Source organism: Parambassis ranga, chromosome 6, assembly GCF_900634625.1.
Source record: "Parambassis ranga chromosome 6, fParRan2.1, whole genome shotgun sequence".
Taxonomy (NCBI): Eukaryota; Metazoa; Chordata; class Actinopteri; family Ambassidae; genus Parambassis; species Parambassis ranga.
In genome coordinates, this window is record NC_041027.1 from 6,103,765 (window position 1) to 6,129,115 (window position 25,351).

The window sequence follows — 25,351 nt, forward strand, 5'->3', positions numbered from 1 at the left end:
GAGTGGCATTTTAGTTTTGGGTAATTTAAAATTGCAAGTCAGCACTATCTGAAAGTCCTCTGTGTTTATGGCTGCAATCCCGGAATGCCATCAAGATTTAAACTCATTCAGCTCTGATTTGGCACCCTCAGACATCTACCTCTTTTTAAGATGAGGCAGCTCAGGGGTCACCATTTTGACCATAATGTTAATATACATTATTAGTTTAGGTTAATAAACAATGGTTAGGTTGTAGGGTCCACAGAAAAAAAAGTTATTATTCAAATTTCAATATCTAGAAAATATTTTTGGAAAAAATTTCCTAGACGTCCTTCCTAGAAGCAGATCTTCAACAGACCATCACGCTTTCATTTTAAAATTAAAGAGCTGATTTTGCTCTTTAGTTTCATGTCCTCCAGCCAGAATGACAGAGCAGCTCTACTGTAAAGTACAAAAGCCACAGGAAATAATGTCATCCAACTCCTCTGGGCAAAGCTTTTAATAGATAATGATTTCATCAGCTTTCTATGCACTAATCACAGCTTTTATTTTGACCAAACTTTCCTGAAAGCCTTCTACATTTCAGCCTGATTCAAATGAGCCCATCTGAGTGACAAGCTGCCACGGGAGCAAGGAGTTTGCAGGACATAGGGGAAGAAGTGCAGGGTTTGTTGGTGAAGAATAGTGTTCTTGTTGAGCTGCACGTCTCAGCTCTCTGGAAGCAGCCAAGCCTGCCAAAGATAGTCTAATGAGAGACACATGGCAACCAATATGGTCTGCTATGCTAATACAACACACAGTATGCTGATATACTCAGACCTATTGTCCCACACAATGCATTATAAAATTTACCAACTGATCTGCTGCATGTGATGAAGCCTCCAAGCCTCCAACACATCAACAACAATATGTCTAATGGGTACAGAAACATTACAGCACAGATTGAGGAAAATGGAATTTTCTTTCGTTTCATGCTGCAGTTGGGTGATGGGCAATGATGACCATATCAATCTGATGTTTATAGACAAATGCTAAATGAACACCTGACCCAACATTTAATATTAGTACTTGCCTCAGGACTGGTGTGTTGAAAGAGGCCATTGAAAATCAGTTAGTTTTATAGTCACACACACAAACCTATGTTAACATGTGACAATGTACATATGTAAAGAAGCAATAAAGAGGCAATTGGTATCATAGGTCTCTACAAAGATTGACGACTTTGTTTCATCTACTCGTGGAATAGTTACCCTGAGAACAATATGTGTGATATTTTTCAGGCTCTATGTTAGACCACTGATTCTTAAATCCCAGCCAGACTAGCTAATCTGTCAGCAGACAACGAACACATGGAGCACACATTAGATTAAAACACAGTGGCACAACCTTGAACACAAGTTAAACCTTATTATACACATTACCATTGCTTAAGAGGCTTGAAGGTCAACAATGCGAATACATAGAGTGATTTTCATTTAACTGCCAGGCTGACAAAATGTTTCTAATAATCTTATCAGATATTTCATAATACCTAATACTCTTAAGTCTTACTTGCTAATATGTGATTTTAGCAAAAAATGGCAGCTTAAACTTACAATGTTGTTGACTCATGGTCTTAGCAGAATGAATCAGGCTTCTCTCAATAGCATCACTGCCTGCATAAAACAGTCACTGTAAAAATCAACGTTTATGTCAAACAACGATAACATGCTATTCAATTGCTCTGTTCTAAACAGGATGATCAACATTAGAGTTGACAGGGTTTGACGGAGTGCTGGCAGCCTGTTTCTATCCCAAACAATGCTACTGTTGAAAGCTGAAACACCAGACCCCAGGGGACGAAGGGTTGGCTTGAGCCGAGGTCAATGAGGACCCATTTTGATGGGTGTGCCTCCAAAAACACACATCAGTCAAGGAGTATAACATCACCACTAAGACATCCGATTGGCTGATGGAGACGACAAGGGAGGAGGAATGCTAAAAATAGACACAAAAGCCCATTTTGGCTTAATGAGCCTGTGAGACATCAGTGCGTTGTCCAGGTCCCACCCCTGCCTTGAGAAAAGCACATAAGTATCTCTGGCACAAGCTCGCCTTCACAAGGCTTCTGTATGTGTTTCACTGAGTCCTGCAGTGCTTAACACATGTGGAGCCTCAGATTTACATGACACGCACATAAACGGCTGGCTGTTATTCATTTTAAGTGTAGCACTGAAGTGTAAACAAAGTTCTGAATCACAGCAAGGCCTAATCTTAACCAGCTGTGCAGTGTGTGTCTGTGTTAAAGCTACAATTTTACTCTCACCATCAAAACCCTCCTTTGGACCTAGAAAGTTATATTTAGACTTTATATTATACTTTATACAGCAGTTAAGGCACGCTCAGACTGGCTAACCCCTAACCACAAAAGAGGAGAACCAGATCCTTTCTGCTCCAGCTGCCAGAGAACCTAACCAAAATCATTTTAGCCTTTTTCTCAAGCAAAATAAACAGTTACATGGAAGCCAGTCAGATTTCAAGACTGACACAAACTCTGCAGCATAGGATAGCTACTGCCAGGGAACCAAATGGAAAGCAAAGGTTAAAAAAAAGAGCCAAGTCTGTTGAGTCCAATGCTCTGCAAATAATAACACAAAAAAGGGAAAAAGCATATCCCTATCCCCTTATAAGGGAACACTGTGTCCAAACAAACACAGTTGCCCGGCCATAGGGGCACACATCAGGAGCAGGAGAAAACTTGGACAAGCTTGAATGACTAGCTGCCTTTTTGCAGGATTCCATTTCATTCCAAAGTCCTAACCTACCCTCCAAACAAACCCTGTAACCAGCAAGGTCCCACACTCCTCCTTTTCAGTCAGCTATAGGAGACTGGCTGTTTGCCATTGCTGTCCCTGTGTCCGCAGCTCCCTCCCTCTTTCCCTCCCACAATTCAAGATACCCTGTGTGTCTGACTACAGCAGAATCTCTGCCTGCTACAGCAGCACTGTCCTCAAATGTCTCCTCCAACTGCAGCACAATAACAGAGACAGCAAGAAGAGTCGGGGGACAGAGCAAGTCAGACAACAGAAGTTAAGTCAGAAAATTTAAAGGATGCTGCAAAGCCAAGTACATATGTCGCACAATAACAGTACAATGAAGGAAAGGTCAAGAGAGGAGACAAGACAACTACCTATAGAAGAAGCAGTCGCAGCACACCAGAACCCCCATCCAGTAGGTGATGAAGAAAAGCAGAGGTGACAACCCGCAGCACCCTTTCTCTCGTTCACCTCTGCGTCTCTGCAAACTTGGCTACAGGTGCACCTGGATAATGGGTCCCAGCTCCAGCATAGCACGTTGTGCAAACATTTGGTGTCTGAAACAGTCTTCAACTTCGACACAGGTCACCAAGGTGGATGCTGACGCAGTAAGGCCGAGAAAAGACTTCGAAGCCAAAAAAATCATTCACAAAAATCAGACACACTTCTCAAGCATGTTCTTTTCTCCCTTCTACTACTGCAACTGCGTAGCTCACTTTCACACTCTTGCACTGTCTCCCTGTCTCCCTTCCTCCCTCTCCCTCCCTCTCTCTCGCTGGCTCCCACTTGAAAGGCGGGAAGATTAGCTTGGCAAACAGAGTCCCATAAACAAACTGCTGACTGCTGGGCAGTACAGAGTGGACTGCAGGGGAGAGAGAAAGAGATGGAGAAGAGTGAGAGTGAACGAGAGCGAGCTAGAGAAAGACAAGGGGAGGGAGGGGGGGAGAGAGAGAGAGAGAGAGAGAGAGAAGGAGAGAGTAGGAGGAAATAATCCCTGGGACGCAGAGATATCATCTGTATACATCCTAAACAAAGGCTAAACATCCTATCTCCACCCATCAAAAACCAAAAAACACTGTTTGCTAAATCTGAGTCTGACTTAAATCCTGTCAAAACAAAGTTAATCAGTGTTTCAAGGCAACAACGTCTCCAGCCTTTTGCACCTCCAGTAATAAGCAACTTAAAAATATAAAAGCAGATGGCTTATTATTAACTCTTTTGTCAACACTGGGCAGGGGCTAAACACGTGACTGTACACAGGTTCATGAATGCAAACAATAATTGTGACTTCATTCACACAATTGATGCAGAGGTACAGGATAGGAGGGGCTACTGTGGAGACAAGCCCCCAGGATGCGAGCCAATCACTGCAGAGGACTGTAGCTATGGTATGGGCAAATAAGGTGAAGGACACAGAGTGAATTATGGCCCTTGTTACATTGCCTTCTCTCCTCCCCACATCCTTAAACTAAAGCAATCACTTTTGCTTTCCAATATTGACTTGCTGCCTCCTTACAATTAAACACACATACACACACCTTTAAGAGGCTGCAACACACAGCTCAAAGTGTGCTGCTGTAATTGAAGGCTGCAGACACTGCTGGACTCAAACACACACAGGATTAACCGACCATGACGAGGGCAGCCGGTGCCACTGAATACTGACGCTCAATGTCAGATAGGCCAAATGCACTCTGCTGCACAACAAAACAAATCACTGCAGTCTGACGAGAAAAAGACAGCGAGATTACAGAGGTAGAGGCAACAGTCACCTTCAGGAGACGGCGGTTATGTAACAACCATGTGGAGGAGGTGGTGGTGGTGGGTCGGTGGGTGGTAGATGTGTCAGCTGTTGCTGACTTAAAGAATTTGAGATAGATTTAAAAGTAACCAGAGCTCATACATATTCTCACAAAAACATCAAACAGCACTGAAGACTCTACTTCTTTACTTCTGCTCGTATTCAGTCTGAGATACTGGATGACAAAGAACTGCTGCATCCCAGCACAGCTCTTTTACATCCAATGACGTCACCCCCCCCCTCCTCCAACATCACCACCACCTTCTCTTCCTCCTCCTCCTGCTCCCTGGAAGACAGTCGCTAGGAGCTCCAGCTCACACGCATCCTCTTTCACTGCTTAATTACCTCATCTCTCTCTCTCTCACCTGCACACACATATACAGTACACAATCCTCACTGTCATTAACACACTTCTTATGTGAAAACAGAGGAGGGAGGTGGGAAGGCACAGGGTGATATCATTATTTGTGTGATGAAGTGACGGTTTGAGCTTGGCTCTTGTTATGCTTTCTTTGTGTTTCACTACCTGAGAATCAGGATGTGAGTTGTGAGTGTGTTGAGTACAGCGGAAAGCCATGTGCCCTGCACTGATGAAAAGTGGAAAGGGCGTGCCAGAGGAAATAAAACTGCCTATATCAACTGTCACTTTCAACAACATATAAGTTCTCCATCTTGTGTGTATTCGTCTGTACTTCCTCATCATAAAATCCAGAGACGCAATAATAGCAAGACATCTGGAGTAATACATTTTAAGAAAGCTGTGTGAGTGAGCTGTTTGGACAGCATAAGGACAAAGACAGTATTCATTTGTATAAACTTGTGACTTGGAATAATAACACAACGTTAAAAAAGAACTGAAAGAACTGAACCAATGAACTGGGGAAAGACCCTACTCGTGACCGGGTTTAAAAACACTGTGATGTGAATAGAGGCCGTTACAATCATGTCAACTGAAAGTGGGTTAAAGGGGGTAAAAGAGGCAGAGGCACATCATTCTTACTGCCACACACACACACACACACACACACACAAAGTTGCTAGGTGATGAAACCTCACGAAGGGCTATTTGTGGAGGGAAAGGAGAGAGGGAGACAAAGAAAGGAAAGAGGAGAGGGGGAAGAAAAGGAGAGGAAAGAAAGATTTCCAAAGTGGAAGAGGGAACACAAAAGGGAGAGCCCAACCTTTTATAGAGCGGGACAGACAGGTTTCTCCTGATCCAGCCTCCCACGCTGGATTACACGTGGGTACCATGTTGGTGAAAGAGCACCCATGACAGAAATGTATGAGCCACAATCAATGGTCTGACCATACTGAGTGGTTATCAAAACTAAGACATGTAGTGTAAATAGTTGTACTCACTAATGATATTAATGAGAATCAGCATTCACATGTGCCATTGCAACTTGTATGAGAATAATAGTGAAAAATGCCATAAAGGCTGTATGAGCAGCACTGTAAGACTCTGTGGAAATATCACACAGAAAAGCAGTGATTTATGATCTGAGGATATGACAGAACCTACTGCCTCCCTCCTCCTCCTCACACAGACACACACACACACATTACAGCATTCTCTGCTTACCTATTCAACGTATAGGAGCCGTTCCTTTTAAACCTCATCCTGGACGACAGGAAGCGGATAAAGAAATCCAGAATTGACGACGTTTCAGTTGTTTGTCGCACCTCGAAAGAAACAAACCCCACCGACCGTGTCTTTCTGTGTCTGTGCCTCTGCAGAACAAACAAACGCGGAACAATACGGAGTTGCTTTTTTGCAGACCTCTCTCACTCCTCCGACACCGTTCTCTCCTTTTCCCAGACCTCCACCCTCTCCTCCTTCTCCTCCTCCTCCTCTTCTAGTCCTCCCCCTCCCCTTGATTTAGTTTCCGTGGGCAGGGTTAACGAGTATTCTTGCTGCAGGCGTTTCGATTAAAACAAAAAAACAGAACTCACACCGGTGACATGTGCGCGCACCGCAGAGATGCAACTTGGAAACAAAATCTGCTGACATCCACACGGAGTCTGGTTGAGGCTGCTCGGCTTTGTGTGCAGGCTCGCTGACGTAAACCACCGCGTTTTTCTACAAAAAAAAAAAATATTAAAAAAATAAAAACACAGATGAAACTTTCGGTATGTTCATATCTACACCCACGTCTCCGGCTCCATGCGTCGATATAAAACCGACATAAAGTTAAAACGTAGGCTATATATAAAAAAAAGTAAATTACAAGCCGGCGGTCCCTTTATGAGAAATTGCCATCGATGCGAGCCAGCTCCCCTCATTCACTCCAGAGGAGGCTCTCATGTTTCAACCGCGTTTCCTATCACAGGAGCTATATATACGCATTTCTATTCTTCCATAGGCTGAACACTAACCAGACTCCGCCGCCCAAACGCAGCGACTGTCAGCGCCTGAAGGGTGAGACAGATTTGAGGCTAAGAATAGGGATGAAGATCTATTAATGCCATTTAAATCCAAAGTATCCTTCCAAGTGTATGTGTCTTTCTTCCTCACACAAATACTTAATTAACTTCACATTTGAAGCAGTTCTTAAACGTGCCTGAGCTCTAAATGCAGATTAGGGCGCTTATTTTGATATAAATTAAGGGATTAACTCAATCATAGATGATTCTGTTTTAATAAAACCACCATTGTGAAAATTAATCTTAATTATGGACTGCATCAAAGAACTCTTGACCTCACATTAGGTGCATTTCAGACGTGTTATAGTAATATCCACACTGTGCAGCAGTGTCAGCATTCTCTCTGACAACAAAATGACCCACAGGAATGTTAAAGTGTGGAGACATGACAGGCAGTATACCTCAAAGTGACTGTGAGCAGACAGAGAAGTGACACTGGAATGGCTTTTACAACGATAACATGTGATGTTTATCACTGTGACCAGCACTCTCCTTGAAGCTATAGCCTCAGGTGTGCATGCATGTCCCCTGGGGAAGAAGGCTCAGAGGACACCTTTATCTGTAGTCTGTGTACACATACTGCAGATAAAGGTGATTTAAAGCTCTTGTTTTGTCAAGTATGGATTTGTGTAATGCTGGAGAAGTGCAAAGAAGGATGCACTGAGAGAATATATATATATATATATATATATATATATATATATATATATATATATATATATATATATATATATATATATATATATATATGCAGCAGGCCAGACCACAAAGGCTGAATAATGGAGAGATCAGATGTGCTTTTCCTATTCAAGAGGCTTTAGGACAGGGACGAAGACATCCACTCCAGAATGATGTTATATCTTGAGGTTGTCAAGACATATTACACTTACTTTTGGATTTTTTTTTGTTACAAAGAATTAGGAAAAATGCAAGTGCAGCTCTTCTGGGAGTCCAAAAATTCAAGCGAAAATAAAGGATTGTTTTTTTTTTCCTTGGAAGATGTTTCGCCATTCTCTGAGTGGCTTCTTCAGTTCTGCTCAACTGAAGAAGCCACTTGGGAGAGTGGCAAAAACCCTTGAGTCCTGTTGCTTTGTGTCGATTCTAACTCTTGGACACAAGCACTAAATGGTGAATCCAGGAAAGTGGTTCAGTTTAGTTATTCAGCATTACATCATAGAAGTGCAATGTAGCATCAATGTGTGTGTGCTTCCTCCGCTCCCACAAAATGCTCAGGGTTGGTTTCACGGCTTCAAGCTCGTTTATTACAATAAGAGCAGCCTGGCACTAAAACTGCTGATCAATTGCTCTGCTGCTGCTCTGTTAGTCACTGCAGAGTTACACAACAGTCACTGGAGGAAGAAGATGAGGAGGAAGATGATGATGATGAGAGGCAGGAATATGAGAGGGAAGAAGCTTTTTAGAAAATTCAGAGTTGTACAGATGGACGAGGCTGGTGGAGGGTGAATACTGCAGACCACAGACGCACAATCAGCTTGTGCTTTATTGTTCCAGTTCAAAACAGCCCCCTTTCTTTTCTCCTTCCTCAACCCATTCCTTCCACTCTATCCTGCACTGATTAATTGCCTGCACCTTAACTGCCCTTGATTTTAGTGCTCCTTTTGCAGTCCCTTCATTAAGCTAATCTGAGCTCTTTTTTCTTCACTTCATTCCTATTTGTGATGTGTGTTGTGTGAAAACGATGTGAACTTTTAAGTGCGTGTCCATGCATACTAACAGAATTAAAGATATCTGTCAGTGCATAATGCCCTCACTTTTATCTAAAGATGAAGCTGCAGATTTTCTGTGAGGTTAAAACAAAATACCCATAAACCCTCTTTTCTGCCTCATTCCCAATGACAGGAAAGCTTCCAGAAAGTAGTCATCATCGCTGGCTGCGGCATGGCTGTGAAATAGCCCTGGCCCCTCCACTCCTACTCAGGCTTTCCAGGAATACATTGCAAGTCTAACACTGGACCGCAGTGCACAAACACACACAAATAGACCCACAAACCCACTGTACTGGAAGCCAGCATTGGAGGGACTATATTACTGCATTGGCGAGCACAGACAGAGGTGATACTGACAGAAAGCACACACACACACCACTCCCTGCTGTAAAGCCAAAAAAAGATTGATCTTATGAAACCACTAACATGTGTGTATTATGCAATTTAATATACACAAGTATACTGTTTTTCTGTCTCTCACACAAGTAGGCACACTCTAAATATGTTTCAGCACACACAAACAAACACACAGAGCACAGCTAGAGGTATACGTGAGCTGGGGCCCAGCCAAAAGGTGCAGTATGAAAGGGTCTATATATATAGTCAGGCATGGTGACGCCTGAAGGTAGTCAGTTTGTCTGTGTCCATCTTTCACATACTGCAGAGAGACGACACCACTATAATGCAACCTTTATTGAAAGCCACATGTAAAAAATATGTATATAAAATGACTTGTTGTATTTTCTGCAATCACTCCTGACATGTGCAGCATCTCAGGAGCAGCTCAGAGCTGACATGTGCAGCAGTGTATGTGAAGATGATGTACGTTATGGATGTCCGCAAAAGGTAAATGTTGGATGCTTTCTGGGCTCTGCACCCAATCAGCATCATCTTTCTAAATCAGAGTTGGTTTGAATTCAAATTCTATCTGATGTGGGAAATAAATTGGAACCTTGTCCAATCATTTATTACTTCTCAAGCAGTTTGATAATGAAAAAAGTCAACTTCTATAGATAATTTGCTGTTAAAACAGTACAATGAACATGTATTATGAGTGTTACAATGCACTGGAGTGTGTCTTTAATATTTATGTCTGAAAATATGCCTAAATGTAGCCATATTCCTGTAATTCTGAATCTGTTAACAGTATACTGCTTTGTTTAGGACCTCACATTCCAAAGAGGAGGTGAAGCGCCAATGCTGGAGTGGTGGGATTATAATGCCACCTACTGTTGTATAGACATAATGCACCTAAGGAAAGAGCATCTCTCATTTGTTTCTGTGTTGTGCTGAGGAGCAGTGATGAGAGAAAGGCAGCAGGCAGGCAGGACAGGAAACCTACAAGCTGAGGTGTGTGCCGTCAGTGATGTCCTGTTGACTGGTATGCAGTCTAGTATTGTTGGCATGTGAATAAAGGTTTTGCACTGGTGATGAAAGGGAGGAGGCAATGACAGATTAGAAAAAGATAAGGTAAGTGTAAAGCAGCGCTGATGCTCACAATGACATTTGGTATTGTAGGTATGTGAATGAAAGCAGGCAGCAAGGCCTCTAGCGTTAACTAAACTACTGCAATGAGTTTTGGCTTTCTTCAGGGCCCACTACGTGTACAAACCGTAAAAACAAGAACACATATCCACTATCAATTCTATTTTTTCTTTCATTAAATAAAATAGAGCATGCCTCAGTGCAGAGAACTGCACTATTGATCACTATGTGCATCTGGCTGGTGGTGGACTTGTATTGCTGGTTTAATACTGCAGCAGCCTGATACAATCATGTGATACTGGAAAGAGCCCGGTGCATACTGGGAAGGCCTGCAAGCCATGATTATGCAACAAGATCTGATTTCATGCCCACTGGATCTCTCTCTCTTTCATTACTATATCTACTTTTAGCTACATTTCACTAGCAACAAAGAGTGTTTAAAACATCTCCATTGTTCTTCAATCCTTCCTCTGATTAGTCACTCACAGGGGGACAAGTACACCAAAATAATGATCTCATATGACCTTAACTCTATCAATGCGACTGACTAAATAAAGTTACCTTACTGCTGACAGGTAATCATTTTTATTTATCCAAAATCATGGGAATTGGATATGTCCTACCCTCGTGTGGCCCAAAGAAACATTAAAATCTGTCTACAATACGTATCAATAATTCCTGCAGAGGAGCGGGGGTTATGGAGTTGCAATACTCATGAGACTGAGGAGTACTCGGGCTGGGGTAAAGTTGGTAGACAGAAAAGAATGCTAAATAGAGCTGGGCAAGCTCGTCGAACCAGAACAGCTTGGGAGTATCCAGATAATGAAAGGTGGAGAGCGTAAAAACAACAAGTAAATCAAAGTTCAAGGGATTTTAATAACAAGCTAATGTTCGTCTAAAGATAAACTATTTTTTATGCTATCCAGTCCCTCATTAAAACTTTCAAGGCCTTACTGGGTTTTATTGAGAACAAAACGTCCATAATGTCGTCCTATAAAAAGGACGTCAACTGTGCAGCGACCCATCCTGATCCAGAATCACCTAAACGTGGTGAAGTCCACACCAGCCAATGGTTATGTAAGAGCTGACATGTGCAGCAGTGTATGTGAAGATGATGTACGTTATCCAGGTATCAGCTTCTGTGTAGTCTAGTTCTCTGTGCAGACCAATGACCTTCAACCACCTCTGACCACAGCCTATCAGCTCTCCAGACAGATGGCTCCAATAAACCAACTTCAGTGAAGACTGCAATGTAATATAAGGCAATAGGAGCTAATATAGCAAGGTGCACTGCCCCAAGCAACACAAAGAATGGGCACAATTAACAATTTATGTCTGTCATTCAAGTTTCTAGGAGAGCTAATGGAAAGAAAACGATTTCAAGAAAGCTTCCACTGTCATCATGTAAAAAGAAATACAGATGCTCTGTTTATCTCTTATGTGAAAGCATTCAGGGATGGAGTATGGCTGCACAGCTAGAGTGTTTTCACTAACAGTAGACTAAGTAAGATGGGGGAGATAGAAAGACGTGAAAAGACACATGTGGTTAAAGCCAGAGCTCACGTTGCCGCTTTCTGATAACTGGAGCAGTGACAGGCGCCCAGCCGGAGCCTGTGTGAGGAAAGCAGCACTTCCTGTGTTTGTGCATCTCACCGTTTGCTTTTCCTTTAGCACAACAGCTGACAAGGCTTCCTGCAAGCTGCTGTTCCAAACTCCTTGCCCTGGCAGAGAAGCAGAACAATGAAGAGGAAAAAGAAAAGCACATTATGAAGCAGGGGGTACACAGGCGAACATGAGGCCAGATGCAAACACAGGCACAGACACAGGTGCACATGAGGACACACACCCTGGTCAAACAAGCACTCATGCCAGCAGAGCGCAGATAACAATAACGCCAAATTATAAATAAATAATGTGAAAAAGGAGAAGCAAAAGGACCATAAAAGAGATGTATGTCTAAATCTGTCCCGAGCAGCCCCCGGCAGTCAGCTTGTCAAAACCAAGATTTAAGAGCTGCAAAATGTTTCCTTCCATCATTTAAACTGCGACAGCCTCATTTAAAATATCTACCAAGCAGCAGGATACAATACACTAATATTTTCTTAAACTTAATTCAGCACAAGTGGCTGCCACCTCATATAGGTTTCTTGGACTCCTTAGTGATTATAATAAACATCCCATCTGTGTACCCTCCCTCCCTCGTCCCTGGCCCTGAGTGACACATGAACTCACCAGAGCGAACCAAACCCCTGACCTACTGTTCCTCTATGAGAGGAAACGGATGTGGGGAATGTCTCTTACTCTTTTCTTTTTCATGTTGCACATGCAAAATAAACGTGCAAACTGACACATCATCCAAAGTACCGGCTTACAGAGCGGATATCCACCATAGAAGACTTCCTACACACACAGCCCTGTTCAGAATCCAGAGCCATAGATAGACCTTTTCTATTTGTATCTGTTACTGAAAATCATAGCTTTTGAAGTGGAGTCAGAGAAGGTCAGATTGACACAGTATTGAATGTTTTAGAAAGAATTTGATGATTAGGGGGACCTTTCATCTGTTTTGGTTTTAGCTTTGTACATGTGGTATATACTTTTTGTAAGACAGGGAGAGTGGAGGCCTAAAAATAGTGAAATTTAGTCTCATTGTAGAAAACTAACTAAAAGAGATTGTTTGTAAATGTCAGATTTTCAACGTGAAAAAGCAAGAAAGACAAAATAAATGTAGACATAAAACAAACAAAATGTGCTGTCAGAATACGCTGACATGTTGACATTTTAAGCACTTCCTCACTGCCCAATTGCAGAAGAACATTATTATACAGAGCAGCACGTTTAAAAATAGAGGTGCATATACATGTGGTACATTACATACGCTATGCGAATGTGACCGAGATAAGCTCAGGCTGTGGTTCCGCACACAGCATAATAATCTCTGTCAGTGACAGTCACAAGTGCTGGGAGTTGTAGCATATTAATTAGGATACTGTACATACAGTTAAACATAGGCAGCAATGCTTTGCAGAGACAAAATAACAAACTTTGCTGTAATTTTAAATCCTATATTAGGATAGGATATATGAGGAAGACAAAGAAGAGCAGAAGAGGAGATAGGAACAAGACAGGAGGTCAGGAGTCACTGGCTTTTTTTCTTTTTTTTTTTTACAGATCCTCTGCCTTTGTTGTTCTTTATGTAGGCTAATCTCCTCCATCTCACCTCCCTAAACTGACTGGCTCACTTAGCCTCATGTAACTAGCTATGAGCTGGTAATAAATCAGCAGCACACTCCTCTCACCTCTAATCTTTAGTAGCTTGTTCTGCTCTGCATGCTTCCCCTGATATATGACTCAGTCCACTCTGGCTTCCACTGTGAGGCAGTTACTGTAGGTAGAAAACCACTGTTGGGAGTATGAATTAGACAGCAAGGACAAAAAATGTAGACTGGAAACTAAAGGAAAGCAGATCAGACCTTCTAGTTATAAAGATATGTATTTTTTTTTATTTAGTTGTCTTATCATTCACCAAATATTTATGATTTGATTTTAATTAGAACAACAAATATGACTGATGAGATCTAGTTAAATAAAACTAGCAATAATGGAAGAGTTTTGAATTATGTTTTAAACTTTCATCATTTTTTGCCATATCTGCATAAATACTTGGACTAAGTACCTAATACTAGCCAGCACTTGTTTACCAGCTACGTCTTGGTATTTAGTTACCGGTAATCAAAACAATAAAATGACCCGCTCTCTGTTATTACTTCGCATACGCCATAACCAACGTACAGCAGTGTGCTTGATTGCTCACTAATATTATCACTTGCAAGATGATATCTAAATGGCCAGTTGACAAGCTTACCAAATTACTTCAACAGTTATTGTGGACAGCGAGACACATCTTTAGCAAGAATTTTGCAGGCTACATGGCTAGAAAGCGGGTTTACTTCACTTGATGACCACCTATAACCACAAGTAAGGAATAAAAAGTGACAATTTAAGATGTAGAAAAATACACATAGGGATACCGCATTTGCTTTGCACAGCCTCCTGGATTAAAGTGTGGCAAACTGAGCTGCTGGTCGGTCAACCCCCCCCACACACAGACTCCACATAATACCCTGTGTTCTCAGTCATTCTTTAGCACAGTAAGCTTGTAACTTAGCTTCCTGTGCTAGCATTTATCAGAAGCCATCCAGCTCAGAGACCACTGATGATTAGAAAGTATTTTACAAAAGGTCATGCTTAGCAGGTCTATGACTAGGAAATACCAACAGAGAAGAGACTAGTGTTGTGACACCATGTCAGACAGCTGTGCATGCAGGGCCTTGACTGTGTTATAATTAAATACAGTGTATGTATAAGGGCGACACATGGACAGTGCATGTTCCCCAATGTGGTCCTCTGCAAGCCCTCAGTTGATCAGACTTATCTGTGTTTACACATACACACTTCGTCAAGGGATATCTGAGGCCTTATAGGGGTCAAACACTCTGTTGTGTGTCTTGCATTTTTGTGCTGTGTCCAACCTTTAGCTTTCCAGTTCCACTTTTGGGAGGCCCTGTCAGCAGTTCCCATACAGTGACCCTAACCCAGCAGCGGAAATCTGACAACCCTGAACACCAGCTCCCTCTCCGTTCTCTCCCTTTTGCTTTCATTACAAGTCAAACTCTTCCCTCAAAAACATCTCCCTCCTCCTCCTCCTCCTCCTCCATATCCATTTTTAGATGTGAAGCACCTCATAGAGCTGTTTTGCTGCAGACTCACAATCTCACACATTCACGTTAAGAATGTTGCAGCAAGCAAGGCACACAAGGTGACGTTGCATCCTACAAAACTAATGTAATAGCTGTGGAGATAAATCTCTAATACCTATTACCGGTACATCTGGAGGTCTGCTGCTCACCCCCTGCTGGGTTTTTTTTTGTTGATGATACAGTATATGGGTGCAGGTTCAAATGGATGACATCAGCTGGGCGTGGACTTGGGTGTTTGCATCAATTACAGTGCATCCTTGCTTTAAGATTATCCCACATTAGAGCAACACCCTCCTCTCTATCTCTGTCCACAGGCTGTCCGATCACTCCCTCACATGTTGAAGAGATATACAGAACATATGGAAGGATCAGAGCCATACGGCAGGGCTGTCAGCAGACACATATGAAACATATGGCTGCTGGTGCTGGCCTGTCAGCCATTAAGCCTGTTCTATCACTGTCTCCCTCTAATCTTACATACTGCCTCTCTGCTGTTTAATGTCTTGCCTCGACCACATCCACATGTGCTGGATGATTGTTAACGCACATACACACACAAAAAAAAATTAAACCACAGAGTACCATGAAACTGTTTTTTTCCCCTCATAGTACTTTTAGTAAGTTGATCTCTTAAACCTGGACAGCATTATATGGATGGGGATAGTTAGATAAGCGTCTATGGTCACCTCCACCTAACCCCTTGGTAATGAAATGTATTTAAATGTTATGAATGAGTGGCTGATGACGAAAAAGGAAAGAAGTCACTTTACAGAAAATGGAGAGCTGCAGGACTGTGTGCAAGCAAAGTCAAGGCCCTGATTCAAAAGTGACAATTTCACGATATATAAATCACATGACTGAGCCACAAAGTGAGACAGACACATTTATATAATAAGAGACGTTGGTCCAGGTTCATCTAACTCAGTTTAGATAAATTAGAACAATTTAACATGAGCCTTTTTCTCCTTTGTTAAGTGAAGAAACTCCTAGCAGATAAAGCCTCAGCACACCAATATAGAGGCAATCAGGATGCACACCACCCATGACATCACCTTCTACTTCCTGTCCAATGCTGCCAAACAGGAAATTCTCTTAAGTAGAACAGCTTCATTTTCACATAGATCATGTTCAGTTTGAGGACTTGCATCATTATGTACATTTAATTACTTCTCTCTTTCTTTTTTCTGTCCTTTATTCTGACACATGATCTCAGCATAAGCTCAACTGCAACTCCTGTAATCTCATTTAGAGAGTGTCTAGGCACAGAGATGATCCATAAATATTGCACACTAACATGCTCATACACAAAAATACATACACCTACACATGTTTATAAGAGTCGTAGAGAAGGGGTGGCTTACGGATTAAAAAGGGGATAAAGAAAATAATGGAATGCTGATGGAAGAAAAAAATAAGGTGAGAAAAGACAACAGCTTTGAGTACTGAGATGAACTTGGCTCCCCGAGGAGCCAAGCTGATGTCAGTTTGTGTTTTTGCATGTGTATGCTCAGCTTGCCTTGCCTGGTGCAACAAAGAGATCTCTAATCTAATTATAGTTCAGAATAGTTCAGCCTAGTGGCCTAGCCTCAGCAACCAAGGACAAACCTAGCTAGCTTACACCAACGCCAGAAGCCCACCAGCTTTGCACAGAATTAGCAGCTCACCGCCCAGCTGGAACCTCACCCGGAGGTGCCGACCACATCTTGGTAAAAAGTAAATAAATGTCCTAGAATTACAGGCTTCCTTCTCCAAGACAAATTAAGGTACATTGGTTTAATTAGGATCCACTCTTCTACAAGAGAAACACTCAAACCTTTATGGTTTAAAATCAATAAGTGCATAATCCTGAGCTATTCACTGCACTTTTATTTCTCAATCCCTCTGTTGGATCCAACTCTATTTCTGACCTGCACACAGCTCCAAACTACATTTCTCCCTCTGTCACTGGCAGCTTGGGCCCCTGCTGTTAAATCTTCCTCTCTGTCCTCTGTTGCAGGCCTCTGCTGTTTCTAATCTAGCTTTCTGACCCACGTCACCGCTCCCCATTTATCTCAATATCTCACCTATTGCCTCTGCACCACTATCGTTTCCCTCCTTCCCTTCGCTCTTTCTATATTCTCATGCTGCTCTCCTTCTTATCAGGTGCCCTCTCTTCCTCTGTCCCCGCTTTCCTTTTTTCCTTGATGTTTTCAATTTGCTCCAATACTCCCAATTTCACATCCTAACTCTTCATCGAGATAGCAAAGTGTTGGGCAATTTTCTTTAACTGACGGCAGCACAAGGCTATGTTAATGACTAATTAAGTTACTACTATAGTCCAGTTCTTCATCAAATCTAAACGATGAGGTTTATCAATACATTAGACACCCTGATGTGACTCTGCAGGATACTGACACAAATGATGTGTGCGACCTTACTAAATACACATATGCAGAGTATGCCAACATGAATAATACATGCATATAAAGAAGAATGGTATCATTTAATGTAATTTATAGCAGGACATTAATTTAAAAAACTACCACCAGTCTTAAAAAATAATGCATCTAACTTTTGTGAAGATGGCAACGACAACCCTACATCCTACTGCAGGGGGTTCAACTTATTTTAGCTGATCTTAAGACAGCTCTAGCCGGCAGCGGTCCATGACTATGATACACTCTGACAGAACAGTAACTCCTCCAAGGGCTCTAGCAGCCAGTCCTTTCACCAGAGTAGCCAAAGAGACCTGAGAGATCTTTGTGGTGAAGTTGGCTTTTGTTTAAAATAACATTTTTTGAGAGAAAATGTCTTGTTTTGACCAACAACATGAGAGATAAGCAGCTGATTAGTCACGTCTGCCCCTGCCCTCTGTCAGGCTTTTCTCTTCCTCTTGTCTGGCCCTCTCCCTCCATTCGTTGGCAGTGCCAGCTGTGTTTGCCGGGCAGGGCTGCACTGAGCGTTACGAAAGAGTAAACACAGTCACAGCATGGTGCCACTCTCCTGCCAAGTGAAATAGAGGCAACACACACACACACGAGCTAGGCCATGCCAGGAACTGAACTCAACCCAACTGAGCAGGCCATCTTTAAAGTGAGAACAGTGACTCTCTGTATCATCTAGTTCGATTTTAGCACTAAAATAACTGCATGTATGTTTTTTTTTTTTAACATGACATTACAGTAGAGGAATTTGCATATATTTTTGCTGGTGTATCATGTTTAACATCAATGGAGATGTCCTGGAGACATAAGCAAGTCCACGCAGATGTCAGGTTAATGAGCTGATCAGAGCCGGAGCTCACATAGTACCAGTGAGCATGGTGTGAGTTTTCTAACCAGTGTGTGAATTCTAACTCGACAAATGTTTTTTTGTCCAGTGGAAAGCTGTGTGAATATATATAAAATCACAAACATAGGAACTTTCATATTAAAGGATCTCTGCCCCAGTCTGCTGGTTATATGTCTACATGCCTTTGACATTGTGAAAAGTAGTTGATTCAAGCTTCTGAACAGGTCAGGACCCATTGGAGTGGGCAGAAGAAGCATCACAAGGGCAGCCAATTCCAGGTGTTGAGCTGGGTTTCATTTGCAGCCTCTTAATCATCACAGTATTCAGTTGCACTGTACTTACACAGCACATTCTGTCCCAAGGCTTTTGAAACCTTATCTTGACTAAAACATATTAGCAAAAATAACTTGAAAAAATAAAAGACACACCTAGCAAGAGCTTCCATCTCAAGTGCTTCCCAAAGTGCTTAAACAAGCCTGTGCATGCATTTGGATTCTCTAGTTATCCACTTATGCATATTCAGTAAAAGGCAAACTGCAGAGTCATTCTGGTATCACGTTTATTTCTGGGCCTCTCCCTGTGCCTGCCCCAGAGAATAGGAAGAGGAGTCAGGGAAGTAGAGCGGCATCTTGAGAGACAAGCCAGAGAAGAGAGCACACCAGTATTTACTCAGGAGTGCGCATGTGTGTGTTCTCGTACCCAGGCTATTTGCCTCCTCAAAAGGCGTTCAATAGAGCCTTTATGTGTCCCTCAATGTTGAACACTGATGTCCTAAAAACAGTCTATGATATAGTATTGTGTCTTCAAGCCTGGGAAAAGCTCACTTAAGAGTCACTCAGACCTTTTATTTGGATTTTAGCTGCTTCAAGAGAAAACTGCATCATGATGTAGTATGACTACCAACCTTTCTTAGAAGTGTTTTACACAATAAGACTGTTCCCTTGTGACTGTGCTAATCGTGGTTGTTACTAGGTTGACTACTTGCTCTAGGTGTCACCTTTCTGTGAAACCTGAAGTCACCACCTTTGATCTATGACAGTTGAGCTTTTATGGTGCAGCTTTTATTTCTAGGAAGACAAAAACTGAAATTTGAAAATACGGCAGCATTGATGACAAGTCAAAGATGTTACTGGGGGAGATGAGTACTTTTTTAGACTATGCAGCCCCTCTGTATTCCTTCCCGTCTCTCTTAGCCAAAGACACACGAAGCAAACAAATACAGCAGGACAGAGCTTGTTAAATATTTCTCAGCATATAAGTTTTCCTCTTTAAAGCTCTGTTACAAATGCAGCTAAGATCCAGCTAGCTTCTGTTGTTAAATATCTTTCAGAGAGGGCCGAGGCTTGCCCTGGGCCTGTTCAATGTTGTCGTGCTCGCTCCGGCTGAACAGTCCAGGCAGCAGCCAAGCACGCAAATGTCTCTGCACATCAGCATCCCAGGAGACAAGAGAATTAAAAAGAAGGGCAGCCAGAGAGAGAGACAAACAGAAGCAGGGTGTGAAATACAAAGTGTGTTGTACACACTTTGTATTTCAAGATGCTGTACCACAGCATCTTGTCTTTCAGGAGGAAATAAACCTTCATGGTGGAATGGATTTAGATGATCCTAGCTTGAACTGGATAGAAATCAATGTGTAAAACAACACTACATTATTGTTGGCTGTGTTATATGGTCTTAAACCTTGGCCTGAGCTGTGTGGATGAAGCTGTACAGCCAATTTAGTACTGGACACAATAAATTGATCCTTAATAGAATGGGATACTTCCACCCTCCAATTCACAGGAAGCCAACAGAAACTCTGTTTGCTATAAGAGTAAGACCTTAAGCTGGCTGTTTTTCCAGCCATCAGGTGGTGCACAATAAGCAAATAGAGTACCAGAGAAACATGCAGGTGAGCGTAAAGTCAGACAGCAGACTAGTCAACAATATACCACACTGATGCACTGACGCCACTGGTTAGTTTTGATTCCTGGGCAGGCGACTGCTTTAAGATAATGTCTGCTAATCTGTCACAGACTAGTTATCAGAGTTGCATCTGCATTGCGAGCAGCAGAAACAGCCACCTGGGCTGAGACTGTGGGCATGTGTTTTCACGTGTGTGTGCTTGAATAGTGTAGATGGAAATAAGGTGCTGGGGTTGCATGAGGACAGGAGGTGGTGGTGGGGGAGGAGGAGAGGTAACGATAAAGAAAAGAAAAGAACATGTGACATCAATGAGTGTCAGACACCGGAAAACACTTCTTTTTTGAAGCCACAGTGGTGAGTCAGATCATTACAAAGTGATAGGCGTTTGCCACTGTAGAGACATTCAGCCTGTAAGTTCATGTCCTCTTTCACCTGACAGAATGTTCACACCTCTCATCCTATCAAACATTTTAACACTTGTTTTCTCTAAATAATCATTATTATCAAGATTCATGGAAGGCAGAACCCCAAAGACAAGTGATAACATGTATAATGTGATCCTAACCTTGAAAAGGGTCCCACAGCATTTGTAACGCACTGTGTATTATTCTGCCCTGTGTATTTTTATATAAATATTAACAAAGTAAAAATAATACCTCTGTAAAATGCCCCAAAAAACTGGAAAAACCAACATGTTTAAGATTTGATGCCCACGCACTAAAAGCATACAATAAGAAGGTCCCTCACTTCTAGAATTATTCATGTTATTCCTCAAATTCACTGATCAGTTAAAGTCAGTGATGATGTGCAGTGCGAGCTAGGCGTGAATTAAACACCCCCCCTTGTTCAGGTCAGGCAGACTAAAGCAGTGCTCCACTTCAGCTGCTGTAGCTTCCATTCTCTCGCTCCTCGTTCAGCATTACCAAGCCATCACTCAAAAGCAAGGGGATTAAACATCTGTCAAAGCCTACCCATTTCACCCAGCAGGAAAAGACGCATTTAGGCGCTGCACATCTCCAGAGTGATTTAAGGTCCTGTCTGACACCGAATCTGGACACACAAGGTCAATCAGCTCTACAATAATGCTCTCTGTTGTCCGAAATAACTAGGGTTGGGCGATATTGGCAAAATAATTAATCACGATTAATTGTGGCATTTAGCCGATAACGATTCATTTGACGATTAATTGATGACAATTACACTTGCATGTTTTTGACTCTAAATCACCACATTGTTCTAAAATGATACTGACAAATCATCAGTCAAGTCAACTACTTCATTCTAACAGGTTAAGCTGGTAAGTAGTGATTAGGCACAAACCAGCCATGTTTGAAATATGTATTGATAAGATGCATTACACAAACTGCATCAAAATGATAATGAAGCAAATATTTAAAGTAACTTTGTCCTTCACATGTTCTTATCTTAAGAACAGTGCATATCAACATTAAAATTAAACAGGACAAACAAGTTCAGAAAAGTCACATCAATGATTATTTCAAGTTAAAAAAATGTCTGTGCAAATTAACCTGTGACTGGAATGTCGCACACTAGTGCACGTTTTCACTCATACTGTAGATCAGCAGCAGAAAAAACAAACAAACCGGACAATTTCATATTTAATTTTATATTGTGTGCAAATCAACCTGCCTTATGTTCTTCCAGCGCTTAGTTTGGTCATAAAGAGCACAATGACTAAACGTACCGCAGATTCTCGGCTCAGTGGAATTCTTTCCAATATCTGCTGGAGGAGACTTCGCTGTTGTAATGTTTTTCTATCTTGCTGTGGAGTCAATAAATAAAGATTGGGAGGCAGCTTCTCCAGTCGGAGTTCATTCTTTTGATATGAGCAAATATTCGGTTACTATGGCAACAACCAACGCTCCACGCTTCACACCTAATGCATGTCGCGTACGCATGCGCGGCACTATATACTACAGCTGTAGCCGGCGTTGTGGCCTCATTATGCTTTCTTCGGCTTTCTTCATACTCCTTCTTATGGTAACAGACGTTGAACCTCTGTTAGGAGCGTGCTGCTCCGCATCACTTAACTGAATACCACTGCCTTCAGCCATTATTGTTATTGTGGGCTCACATGTACGCGCTTGTGGGTGACGGTGAGTACGTCACACACAAAAATGTGTCATCATGGCGAGGCACTAATCGCCGTACTCGATAAGTGGCAAATATTAATCGGTGACAGTTTTTCTGACGATTAATTGCACACGATACGATTTTGCACAAGCCTAGAAATAACACAGCACACCTTAGCAAACACATAGGCGATATGCACACCCATACTTGGATGTTAGCTCATAGTACAGATAAAATTAGGTTCTTGTGATGGGTCACTTCCTTTAGTCTTTTTATACACCATTTGCAGGCCGTCAGAGGCTTGCTGGGCTATTGTAAACCTGCATTTAAATCCCTTCGGAGCATCATCTTTCCCTCCTTCCCTTCCCATTTTTCTCCCTAATCAACCAATTCTATCAAAAGCATCCCCACCCCCTTCCTCCATACTATCGCATCCGTGTCATCTCCAATTTCTCCATCACCCAGCCCTTCCATTGTCATACCATCTCTTCATCTACACAAGCTCCACTCTTTCTTCCATCATCCTTCAACTCACTCATTTTCTACCTCCATGGGACTTGGCTGTGGCGTCCTTCACCCGGGGTCTGTATTCAGAGTGATTGCACGCTTGGTTAACTCATTCATGGACTCCACTCTGTTGGTGACGCATGTTGGATGTGTTCCTACTCTCTGCTTTCCAATGCATTCACCTCATATACACACCTGGCCTGCATACATAATATACTATACCAAACTGCTCCTTTAACCAACTGTAATCATGAACAAATGCCATCAATCACTTGAGACATAACTTGAGACAGGTTGCTGCAAAGACAACCAGTTAGCTCAAATACACAATAACTAATTTAAAAACTAAAAACACATCCAAAATGTGACTGTGTAATGAAGGAAAATGTGTGTGGGCACAAATGAGTAAGACAGAGATAAATGTGTTAAAGCAGGCAGTGGAACATTTTTATAAGTGAGAACAGCTTAATAAAATTACAATAAGGTGGTGCTCCATGAACAATTTTTTGATGCTTGTCTTATGTGTCTGCTGAATTTCATTGAAGTCTGCACATTACTTTCTCAGATATCCTGATAAATAGCAGCCAAAAACACTCACTGGCAGCAACAGTCAGACAACGTGAATTATCTCTCCGCCAAACGGTCGAGATGTGAAGGAACACCCCGGACAACAAGGCTCCACCCTTCCTTGTCTGCTTTTTAAAGTGAAGCAGCCAGCCATCCAAATAACCAGTCAATAACCTCACAGACGACAAAATGTACTCTTTAAGTAAAACCCGTATGTGGCTACCATTAGACCTCATGATCTCCTGATATCAGAAGATATTCAATTCCACAGACGCAAGCAAAGATGAAATTAAAGCTGCAGACACACCTTCAGACAGGAGTCCCTCTTTTGCTTACAGACAAGACAATCTAGTGCCTTGAAATTTGCATAGCAAATACATGATTTAAAACAATTTAACATATCTGACTTCTATGACAGGTGATTAGGCTGTTAAGATGTGAGAAGTTACTCTTGCACTGATGCCACGAGTTAACCCTAAATACAATGACGATGGCTTTGACCTTTGGCGTATAGCAGGTGTCACACAGGTGTCTCATTACTGATCACACGCTCTCATTGAGACTCATGAGGTGGACACCTCTGAGCTAAAAATAAAGTGTCACAGTGTCTCATCAATATCTGCCAGGTGTCTACATCAAGAAAAAAAAATACACAAACTGCTGCATTAGTCAGAGGTCCCCTATATTATTATACCTGCAGCCTGGTAGCTGTGGTAGCTCTCCTGCAGCATGCTCTGTTTAGACCCACAGGTTGCACATTAAGACAAGTTAGCATGCCTGCTAACAGTACTTCCCGATAAAGCGTCCGGCGCACCTTGCACGGGAAATAAACCCAAAGCGGTCATAGCTGCGTGACAGGCTGCTAACGTTAGCCCATTACCGTGTTAATCATTCCTCTAAATGAGCCCTCTGTACAGTAAACTAGTCTCGACATAGACATTATCGAATAAGTGTGCTGCCATCGTCGGGTAGTTATGTGAAGGCCATTAAAATGCCGAAAAAGCCCTCCTTCTCCGGGTAACGTTATCATGAGGCTGGTTAACCATTGCAGGATGAGACGGTTGCCAGCTTTGCTACAAAGCTAGCCTCTCGGAGCGAAGCTATGCTAAGCAACATGCTACCCGCTTACAGACAATATGTATGCGTTAAAGTGGAAATTCAACAGTATTCAGCACGACAGTGCACCTGTCTAATGCTGGCTCCCGTGGTGTCAGCCACCCAAAAGTGAATTTGCAGCCAGCATCAGAAAGACTGCGCAGTTGACCTGTCACAGGAGAGTGAGCTAGCTGGGCAGTTAGCGGTCTGTACTCACCCCATTAACCAATCCATGGTGCTGTTGGAGGCTAGCTTAGCTAACGTTAGCTGGCAGGGGATAAATCCACCAGAAGCTGGAGGCAACCCCCGGGTTTATGTAGCCACCACACTCGCTACCCGGGCTGCCTGGTCCCCGAGTCCTGTCGCTCTCTCCGGGACCCTTGTCTCTCCCAGCTGCTGGATCCTGGCCGGTGAGGCACAGACGCCGCTTAAACTTTGAGCGATTGTCCTTGTTTTGATCCCCAGCTAGCTCGGATCATGAAGTGGCAGGAACACAGTCAGATCAGTCAGTTAGCTGGTAGCAGGAGCGCAGCATTGAGTGACTTTGAGCGCGCAGGAGAGCAGGGCAGCGGTGTGAATCCGCCTGGAGTCGCGGTGGTCCAGTGTGCACTGGCGCCTTGACTGGTGGGATGCCGCTGGTCAACCCGGTAACCTCTGTCATGAAGCCTTGTATGGCTACCAAGCTAGCTGCCAGCCTAAACCTCCACTGGAGCTGCTGCTTTCTGAGCGAAGTCTAAATCGGAGTCCGGAAGTAAACACTGACCCGACCCACTGTCTGTCTGTGCGTAAAATGCGTAAAATGAGCAGAGATGCAATGGGATATGTAGTTGACAGATATAAAAAGAAAGCAAAGTCTGTACGCTATAAATAAACATCCACAGCCAGATATGCCACACTTTAAAGGAAATTATTATTACATGATATAAAAATAGCTAAGGAACT

General features: G+C 42.5%; 1 protein-coding gene across 3 annotated transcripts in view; it reads right to left on the reverse strand.

Annotated features, from left to right (window-relative positions):
• mob2a (MOB kinase activator 2a) overlaps nucleotides 1-25,133 on the reverse strand; it is a 47,802-nt gene extending 22,669 nt beyond the window's left edge. The window contains exon 1 of one of the 3 annotated variants that reach the window (XM_028408079.1): nucleotides 24,627-25,133. In XM_028408079.1, the coding sequence (XP_028263880.1) occupies nucleotides 24,627-24,643 (17 nt within the window). In that variant the 5' untranslated portion in view covers nucleotides 24,644-25,133. Of the gene's footprint in view, nucleotides 1-3,148; nucleotides 3,471-6,157; nucleotides 6,379-24,626 lie in introns of those variants that run through there. The other 2 variants (XM_028408077.1, XM_028408078.1) reach the window with 2 other exon arrangements.
• Nucleotides 25,134-25,351: the final 218 nt, after the last annotated feature.